This window comes from Silurus meridionalis, chromosome 2, assembly GCF_014805685.1.
Source record: "Silurus meridionalis isolate SWU-2019-XX chromosome 2, ASM1480568v1, whole genome shotgun sequence".
NCBI lineage: Eukaryota > Metazoa > Chordata > Actinopteri > Siluriformes > Siluridae > Silurus > Silurus meridionalis.
This window is the reverse complement of record NC_060885.1, coordinates 9,691,087-9,700,998: the sequence shown is the minus strand read 5'-3', so window position 1 is coordinate 9,700,998 and position 9,912 is coordinate 9,691,087. Positions and strand designations below refer to the sequence as shown.

General features: G+C 33.8%; 1 protein-coding gene across 1 annotated transcript; it reads left to right on the top strand.

The window, feature by feature from the left end:
- The first annotated feature begins 77 nt into the window (after positions 1-77).
- LOC124399320 (T-cell surface glycoprotein CD5) lies at positions 78-8,335 on the top strand. The gene is made up of 7 exons (XM_046870190.1): positions 78-305; positions 953-1,007; positions 5,011-5,390; positions 5,488-5,607; positions 5,945-5,995; positions 6,196-6,261; positions 7,323-8,335. Exons 3-7 carry the CDS (start codon positions 5,324-5,326, stop codon positions 7,400-7,402), a joined length of 384 nt encoding a protein of 127 aa, XP_046726146.1. The 5' UTR covers positions 78-305; positions 953-1,007; positions 5,011-5,323; the 3' UTR covers positions 7,403-8,335.
- Positions 8,336-9,912: the final 1,577 nt, after the last annotated feature.

Here is a 9,912-nt window from a genome sequence, read left to right as displayed (position 1 = left end):
CGTTTATTATACCACTCATCTGCCAACACCCACTTTTTACAGTCTGCATTCCGTTTTTTTTTTTTTTGCTCAAGTTTAAGATTTTTTTTTCTCGTAGTCTTCCTTTGATGTGAGGAAGCAGAGCAGCGTGCAGAGAGCAACATTCAAGATGTGGAGATGCACTGTATGGAGAGAGTGAGTTAGACAGAGATGATGGGGGAGGAGAAATGAAAAAAGGATAGTTTTAACACCTCTGCTTGTTTCCTTTCACTTCACTTGTATATGTTGCTTGCTCTATACATTGCTTCGTGTGTTTCTCAGCTAAGGTAAGAATTATATATATTTCAAAGATTTTTTGACATCTTACACACTTCAACCTGGTTTAGGATTGTGCTTCAACATGAAAAAGGCACTGTCGTTTTAGACTTTTCTTTTTTAATCTAGATTAAACTTTTAATGTTTATTCTTTGATCCCCAGTGATCAATTTACTGAAACCCTGAAATGTTTCCTTGACATGGTGCTGCTATTCTATTTAGTCAATGATTAGGCCTTAAACAAATCCGCAGCAGGCTCTTCGCTTTTAAAGATTTAATTCAGAACTTATTGCACCTACTAAGTTTACAAACTCAACACAAATATCTCACTGTTGATTTGCTGTGGTTCAGGAAGATTGTTATCTTTAGGTATAAAGAGCTCATTTGTTCTTCAAAGACCAAAGCTGATTGTAAGCACATAAGGCCTGAGGTTTTGTAAATTGAAATATGTCAGGATTATTCTAACTCTCGTGTTCATTTAACTCATTTTCTTCAGTTAAACATACTGTTCGTAACATCTCAGCATGCAGCTGTTATATGGGGAGACATATTAATAGATTCATCCTTTGGAATACAATTTAAAACATTTATTTTTGACTAACTGTGAGTGTAAAAGGAATGAATTCAGTTCAAACAGCATCTCGATATTTTCTGCCAGTTACTGATGGACTACGTTTTGCTGCTGGTGCTCATGCAGGCTGTCCTCACTGTCTGTGAGTACTTCTTTCATTTTTTCTATTTCTGAACCTTGAGCCATGTGCTAAATTTAAAAACAATGTCACCAGAACATTTTTTTTTAGAATAATCTGCCATATCAGAGATATTCCATGATGAAGTCTGCTAAATCAAATGTACCTCAGTGAACCCACAGGAGCATTTTGCTAAAAACAGATCTTCCTGCCTGACTATATATGTCAAGCTGAAGTTAGTTGGTGAAATGGGTGTTTGTTGAACAGAGCACACAGCACTATATATACAGGTACCTTTAGATCCTTTTGGCAAATTTGAGTGTTTCTCAAATAGACACTGGTGTAGCCATCTGTTTGATCTCTGTCTGAGTGTGTTACCCAATATTTTGGGGATAATATTAGCGATATAAATCTCTAACTTATTGAATTCTGATTCACACACCTTAATATGACTTTTTTGAATTCTGAAGAATATCTTATTATTGCGATTTAGACTTTGTCAATGTTTGCACCTATTATGTCTAAACTAGAAATGTTATTGATGTTGCATAAATTCAAAAGATATTAATCCTCTACACCACCGATTCAAGTCCCATTAAACAATAATGTTAGATATTTCATGCAAGAAATGAATTTAGTTTAGTGCTAATTCCTGTATCTGCTTAAAAACAGATTAGGAACTCGTCCTATCTAAATGTGGTTTTAGATTTTGTCATTTAATATGTTTCCATCATTGCCACTGACTTATCGTTATATTAACGCAGCTATATAGAATTCGAGCGCACCCTCAAAAATCCTGCAAAGCTGGAGCTTGCACAGTGCAACTATGTTCAAGCCATATTTTGAAAAGCAAGATGAACTATAAACTGAAACATTTTCAAAAGCAAGAGTACATGTCAACAAACCCGCAAATGCTGATTTTGCCATATGGCATGACCGAACACAAGTGTAGTGATTATTTTTCTTCGTCTGGTACACAGAAGAAAGAAATACTGCAATTATTAGGCCTGGAAGGATGAATAAATAAATCCATACTTTATAATAATCAGATAATAAATTTAAAGCCATATTTATGTTTAAAGCTGTGCAAATGTATAAAGTAATCATCAAGTAATGTGGAAATACTGCATAACTAGTGCCATTTGTAATTATGTCTTTGGCTGGTTTTTAATCACAATCACTTCTATGCTGTCTGCAGGTTTTATGTCTTACCTTGTCAGACATTACATTTGTTTAAATGTAGTGAAAACAGATGCAACTACAATAACGGTTATCTTTTCTGTTTTAATTCTTACTATTGACTGCACCGACATTTTGCAGTTGTGGTACTTTTACCCAAGACCCAAGGTCCACACTCAATATGCTAACTGTTCTAGTTATTCTGTTAGTGTACAAAGTAGTAGTTCTTAAAAGAGTTTACATGTAACATCTTACTGTACGGTGCTGAAAATACAACAACCCTTAATTGTCATCGTTGTTATATTTCTGAGATATATTCCTTCAGCATATCGCCAGAATATAATCATGCGTTTAATATATCATTAGATGCATATTTGTTCATAAAATAAATCTGAACAGAGGGGGTTCATGGAATTTATGTTATAAATAAAAGGGCAATGTGGCGGAATTACAAAGGTGATTGGTTTAACCCTGTGCCCTCAGATGGTCTGTAATTTTATAATATAATTCACAAGAACATTTTTCAAAAGATGATTCGCTCACACACGGGTTGTCTGCATAAACATTACTAGATCGGTTTCAGAATGTAAATAATCACATTTCAGAATTGTTTGTTTTGAATTTCGATATTTAATACAAAATGTTTTAATAGATTATTTATTTATTTATTTACTGGATTCTTTATCTTACCATTAACTAACCTATAGTTCTTTATTACAGAGTTTTAGACCAACTAAAATTGTCTGTGTTGTGTCTGAACTGTAAATGCATCAATATGCTACATAAACTAGAAAAAATAATGAAAATTTTATAATGCACTGTTAAAAGTTTCATAAAACAATATATATAATGCTCAAACTGATTCAGGTTAGTGTTATCATGACGAACGCTAAACCTGTTCAAAATACGTGTTCAATGCGTTTTTAATGTGCATGATATAAGTATTTAGTGTTTTTTTCTAATAACTTAATACATAAGCCATTTAATACAAATGTTGTTTTAGAGTTATTGTAGAGTTTGTCTTTTCAAATTGCCAATGCTAATCATTATACTAACACACCTCTAGTCTAGATATTAAGCACACCATCAAAAATCTTGCAAGACCTCAGTTTGCACAGCCAAAGGTGTTCAAGCCACACTTTAGAAACAAAAGAACAAAAAATGAAGCATGTCTTCAAATGCAATCTACAAAAACAGCAAATGCATGTGAGCAAAGCCGCAAATGTTGATTTTGTCATATGATCATGATCTAGCATTTTATAAGTGTGTCATGACAAGGCACCACCAGGCAATATTACAGTGTTGAGAGTATTGTGTTTTCATTATTATATTATATTATTACATTCGGCCAGTAGCATGGTGCTGAATGATTCATAAAAATGAATTGATAAATAATAAATATCACTTCAGTAGATTTACACATTTGACTAGTGATGTGCTGAGGGCGATCATACTTGAGTTTTAGTTGAGAAATAATTTTTTCAGTATCAAATTAAATTTCTAGAATTAATCCATCAAATACTTGAAAATACTTTTTATTTATTCAAGTCCACATAATCTATTGAGGAATACTTTATTAAAGTGCACTTGTTTAATGAAGCAGTTACAGTAATACTGTAAGTTACTATAAGGCACAAAAAAGTATTATAGTTAATATTAGAAACTGTTAGTGTCCACGATAAAAAAAAATATATAGGTGCTACAAGCACCTACCGTAATTAGCATGATCTGAATAGGGATTTTTCAAAACATTGTAATTTCTTACTCCCCATTAATATAAGATGTTGTAAACATTACTTAGTTCAGGTTGAACTATTTCATTTTTACAATTTAAATAATAAAAATTTTAGAGTTTACACAAAAAAATTGTTTTTGACACTGTGCATTGTAAAAGCAATCTTTTACAGACTTTACATTCACTCATTTTGCAAGTTTATGTTACATACAAATCTAATCAAATTGTTTTACTAAGTTAAGAATTAAACAGTTGGCGTTACTTTTTTGTTAGCTTTTTTGATACATTTAATCTAAGAAAACACGTATTTACTATTATGCATCACTGTACATTTTTGGTGGTTTCTTTACTGATATGACTGTATTTTGTTCTTGAATGTTTAACAGGATTGAATGTAAAATGGTTGAGCTTTTATTTTATTGAATTTTTTAAAATACATAACTTGCTTATGTGTATAATCAAAATCGGCATATATTGGCGTCGTACTTTCAAAGTGATCTTGTCACACCTGTGTCTCCCATGTCATAGCCTTTAAGGAAATTTTGATAATGAAACATCCAAATATGACTTATGAAATGTATGTTTTTAGTACAGTATGTGTGCAAGTAACACAGTTGAGTGAAACAGATGGCTTATGGAAAAGGATAATTCATGCAAATTTATTAACATTTTCATGCAAAAGTTAAACAGGTAATGGTTATGTTTAAGGGTAAAATAGACCAAACATGCAGGAGAGAAAATGCTTTAGATACGTTCTATAGATGTTTTAATAAATCTTTCTGAATGATAAATTATACACAGATTTTTGTACTGTACATCTTTTCCTTAACCTTTCATACCTATCGGTAAATGTAACAACAGCGAGATCCCCAACACCCAGTGGATCTGCGGCAGTGCTGTAATTTGAATTACATCCATTGAATCTTCTAATCAAGTGTCTTAGCATCGTTGATAACAAAGTTTTTTTTTGAAGAGCATTTTTTTTAAGAGCATTACTAAATACTATATATAACATGTTAAGCTTTTGTCGCATGATTTACCTAATAATATTTCATATTTCATTACTTAGTAATATTTCATTTTAACATCACATTCTCTTAATTTCTGTTACAGATGCACATGAAAATACAACTAGCAATGAAACATCTTTTACTGCTAGTCCTTCTATTTCTCCCACCATGTCTACAGTTAAAACCACCCCAACAATGTGAAGCTGCCACCAGCATTGGGCAGGATAAAGTTGGAATGGTTGAAAGAAAACCCGTGCCAGGGCACCATACATTTCTCCATAAATTTTACTAAAAGTGTAAAGCGTCTGTGTAGAAATGAAGACATTGTAAAGACAGAATTGGGCACTGAGTTATGTGAAGAGAGGAGATGTGGAGAGTTTATTGGCTTCAAGTACTCTGAGACTAAAAATGGCTATATGATCCATCAAAACTTAACTGTAACCACTGACACAGAGTGCTCGAAAGTGTTTATTACTTGCAAAGGTTTGTATGTGTGTGTATTGTGTGAAATGCTATAAAATACCCAAAAACATATATTGTACACTGTATTTAAAGTAACTACTCCATTTCTGTTTCTCAGATAAAGATCGCAAAGAACTGGTGACCTATAAAGTTATAACAGGCTTGTTACTGACACTGATCATTGGCGTCCTTCTTATTCGATTTGCACAGCCAACGTACACCGCTTTCCGCAAGAGATGTGAGTCACAGAAATGTTAATTCAAATTTTTAACCTGAGGTTATTGTTCATTTATTAAACCTGATACACATTATTTATGATCAACTTGGAAAAATTCTTTAGTTAATACACTTGAAACTTCTCATGTAACTGTCAATGTATCCTGGAGGTCTACAGGCAAAACAATTGTTCATTTTAATTGTTAGTGCTGACAATAATAGTGAAAATTGGTTTCTGTTAAAGCCTACATTGAATATTCAGTGAATATACTTTTTTACTACTTTATATGTTTTGACATAGCGGTGCAACATTAACATGCAACATGTGGTTTAACTTGGCTCTGTTTGGTTTACTGTAGTTTCACAAAAGCGACAGAATCGTTGGATTGGGCCGACCCAAAGTCAGAGTGGTGAGTCATTTCTCTTTCTCTCTCTCTCTCTCTCTCTCTCTCTCTCTCTCTCTCTCTCTCTCACACACACACACACACACACACACACACACACACACACACACACACACACACCACACCCCACACATGAAAATTCTTGCAGAGGTGATACCACTTAATATCTTTCACTCTTTGATTTTTATTCTTTGCTTTTTCCCAAGTGTCCTACCATAGAGGGCAGGCCAGCAATCCCAATAACAATACAATGAAGAGAACATCCTATCCTGGTAAGTGTGTACATATACACACACAAACATTTAAAATAATAATTATAATACTTTTTTAATACTCTTTTGAATTTTGTATAGTAGTTTATGTAATGATATGCAGCAGCTAGTGTGTAACAGTGTGTAAACAAAGTAAGAATTTTATTATGTAGGTCTACTGCACACATGACAATAAAATTCTGCATAACGAATAAAAACATGCAATATAGGCAGGATGTGTTAAATGTACAGTGCTTCAAAATTCTAAATCTTGCTGTTTCTGCTGAGTATCCGATAAAGCATTAGTATATCAGCAGAATATTTAGACATTTCCAGACATGCTGTTTTTAAAAAAGGGCTTATTGAGAAAGTTCGGACGAGTCATAAAGTTAAACTAGGCAGCATAAATTTGCAAACCTTTCGCAAACTGCATCCGGTACTCAATCAAACCACTCATCCTGGTTCTTTACTTGAATTTAAGTGGATTTTTAATTCAGATTTCTAAATAAAACCCCCGAATTTACCGCTGTATTTCTGACCAATGCAAACTTTAATGAAGCAAAGATAACAACAGCTACAGTCAAATTCCAAATGCACACAAATATTGGCTTTTATAGTCACACTGACAGTACAAATCAGACTGCATACTAATAATTTTTTTTATTAATTTTAATTTTATTATCCAAATTTATTGAACCACAGTTGTTTTCAATGTATTGATGCTTGTTTGTGTGTATACAGATAACCAGTCTCACATGAAATCAAACAATTTATGTGAAGGAATCATTTAACCCCTCATTTAACTGCTAAATGGTTTCCGTAAATATGTAGATTATAACATACTCAATTTATTTTTTCAGAAAATGTATCAAATTATTGTCAAATCTTACATGAAGAACAAATCATAAATGCAAGTATTCCATGTCAGAAAAATAAAATGAATAAAATAATTATAATTTTATATATATACAGTATCTCACACACTCACACACACACACACACACACACACACACACACACACACACACACACACACACACAAAACACAATAGGACTTCAAATAAACTTTTCTGTGTTTCCAGGTTTGGAAAGACTTACGGTAAATCCCAGCAGAGAGCCTTCGTCGAACAGGAACAGTGACTACGACTCATATGGCAATTAAGCTCCTTCCGTACAGTGTAGGAGTTTGTGAAAATACTTATTTTGAAGGCTCTGATGTTTCGATGATCAACATGCTACTTTTACTAGCCAGCCTGATATTACAACTTCTAAATTATGCAGAATTCTGACTTCTGATTGATGTGCACCAAATTGTTCTATCACTATTAAATTTAGCATTCAGAAATTTTCTACTCATTCATCTGTTTTCAAATATTTGGTTTTGGTATAATATTTATGCATATAAGTACATGTATACATTTTTGTGTATACATGTTTCTGATAAACCAGTCCCACATGGCATGCTAATGAGTATCGCTTATTTATTGGGTTTCCTTTTTTTGACCTGAGATTGATACATAAACCTAACATAATTGTTTTTTATATGCTTGTTTTTACTCTTAGTATTCATAGTGTAAATCATCTTTTGCTGTTATATTATTTAGATTGTATATATTTTGTTAATGCTTTACTTTCAGGTTCCTGTAACTAACATTTTGAATTTCTGTGAGTTATGTAAACAATCTTTCTTACTGCATGAACAAATTATGAATGCTAGCATTAATAACCCATAAGTACTGTGGACAATGTAATTTAATGTGTGTATTGATTCATTTTTGTTAAATTGGTAATGAATTACACCTGTATTGGTTGTTTTTTTTATGAGTACACATAAACTAGTATAAAAAATGGTGAGGCAATCTGTAGTTTCTGAATTGATTTCAGGACTAAATACTGTTTTTCAGCATTGTATTATCTCATTTATACCATTTTACATTGATTGAGGTGTTGGTTCATCTTGTTCACTGTGGGATTTATTTTACTCCCTGTTGGTATGAACATTGATTTGTTCCGGTTACAATGTCAGTTACATGAACCTTAACATGAAGTGTTTCCACTATTTTTTTATTTCATAAATAAAGAAAAAATGAATATCTCTTTCTCTCTGTAACTGAATGATTCCCATTGTGTGAATTAGAGTAGAGGTAGATTGAAAGAAAGAGAGAGGTGGAGTGTAAGAGCAGGTGATGATGGGAGACAGGCAGAGAAGTATATGAATGCACAGCTTTGCAGCACTGTGGTTTCCTGTCAAGTTTGGACTAACTTCCTGTTTGTGTTATTTCTGTCGTTCATTCTCTCTTGCTCTAAAAATATTGCCAGTTCACAACAGTTCCTTTGTATGCTTGTTACAGAGGGCAGAATTTCACTCACTCATTCATTTTCTCTCAGTCAATTCTTTCCTATTTTTTGCCCCCCTCCCTTTCATTCTAATAACGTTACCTTTTTTTTTTTGGGCACAATTTCCTTGATTTAATTTGGTCTTTTTCCATTCTTAGCTTAGATAAGTAAATTATTTTGAAAGATCTTTTCCATATACACTATATTGCCTTCACATGCAAATTAACTTGAGTAACATCTTATTCTTAATCCATAGGGTTTATTATGATGTTGGCCCACCCTTTGCAGCTATAACAGCTTCAACTCTTCTGGAAAAGGCTTTCCACAAGGTTTAGGAATGTGTTAATGGGAATTTTTTTACCATTCTTCCAAAAGCACATTTGTGAGGTCAGACGCTGATGTTGGACAAGAAGGCCTGGATCGCAGTCTCTGCTCTAATTCATCCCAAAGTTTTCTATTGGGCTGAGTTCTTCCACACCAAACTCATCCATATCTTTATGGACCTTGCTTTGTGCACTGGTGTGCAGTCATGTTGGAGCAGTGATGGGCCATCCCCAAACTGTTCCCATAAATTTTGGGAGCATGAAATTGTCCAAAAATAGGTTAGTATGCTGAAGCATTAAGAGTTTCTTTAACTGACACTAAGGGGCTGGACCCAACTCCTGAAAAACAACCCCACATCATAATCCCACCTCCACCAAACTTTACACTTGGCACAATGCAGTCAGACGAGTACGTTCTCCTGGCAACCACCAAACCCTGACTCATCTATCTGATTGCAAGACAGTGAAGTGTGATTAGTCACTCCAGAGAACACGCTTCCACTGCTCTAGAGTCCAGTGGCGGTGTGGTTTACCACTGCATCCAATGCTTTTAATAGCACTTGGTGATGTAAAGCTTGAAAGGAGCTGCTCGACCATGGAAACCCATTCCATGAAGCTCTCTAACCACTGTTCTTGAGCTAATCTGGCTCGTGGCTGAGTTGCTGTCGTTCCCAATCGTTTTCAGTTTGTTATAATGCCACTAACAGCTGACTGTGAAATATTTTGTAGCAAGGAAATTTCACGACTGAACTTATTGCGCAGGTGGCATCTTATCACGGTATCATGCTGGAATTCACTGAGCTCCTGAGAGCAGCCCATTTATTCACAAATGTTTGTAGAGGCAGTCTGCATGCTCAGGTGCCTGATTTTATACAGCTGTAACCATGGAAGTGATTGGAACACCTGAATTCAATGATTTAGATGTGTGAGTGAATACTTTTGGTAATATAGTGTATAGTGTATTACCTAGGGGTGTAATGTTTCTGTAAATGGCTTTTGGTTCAGTATGTAT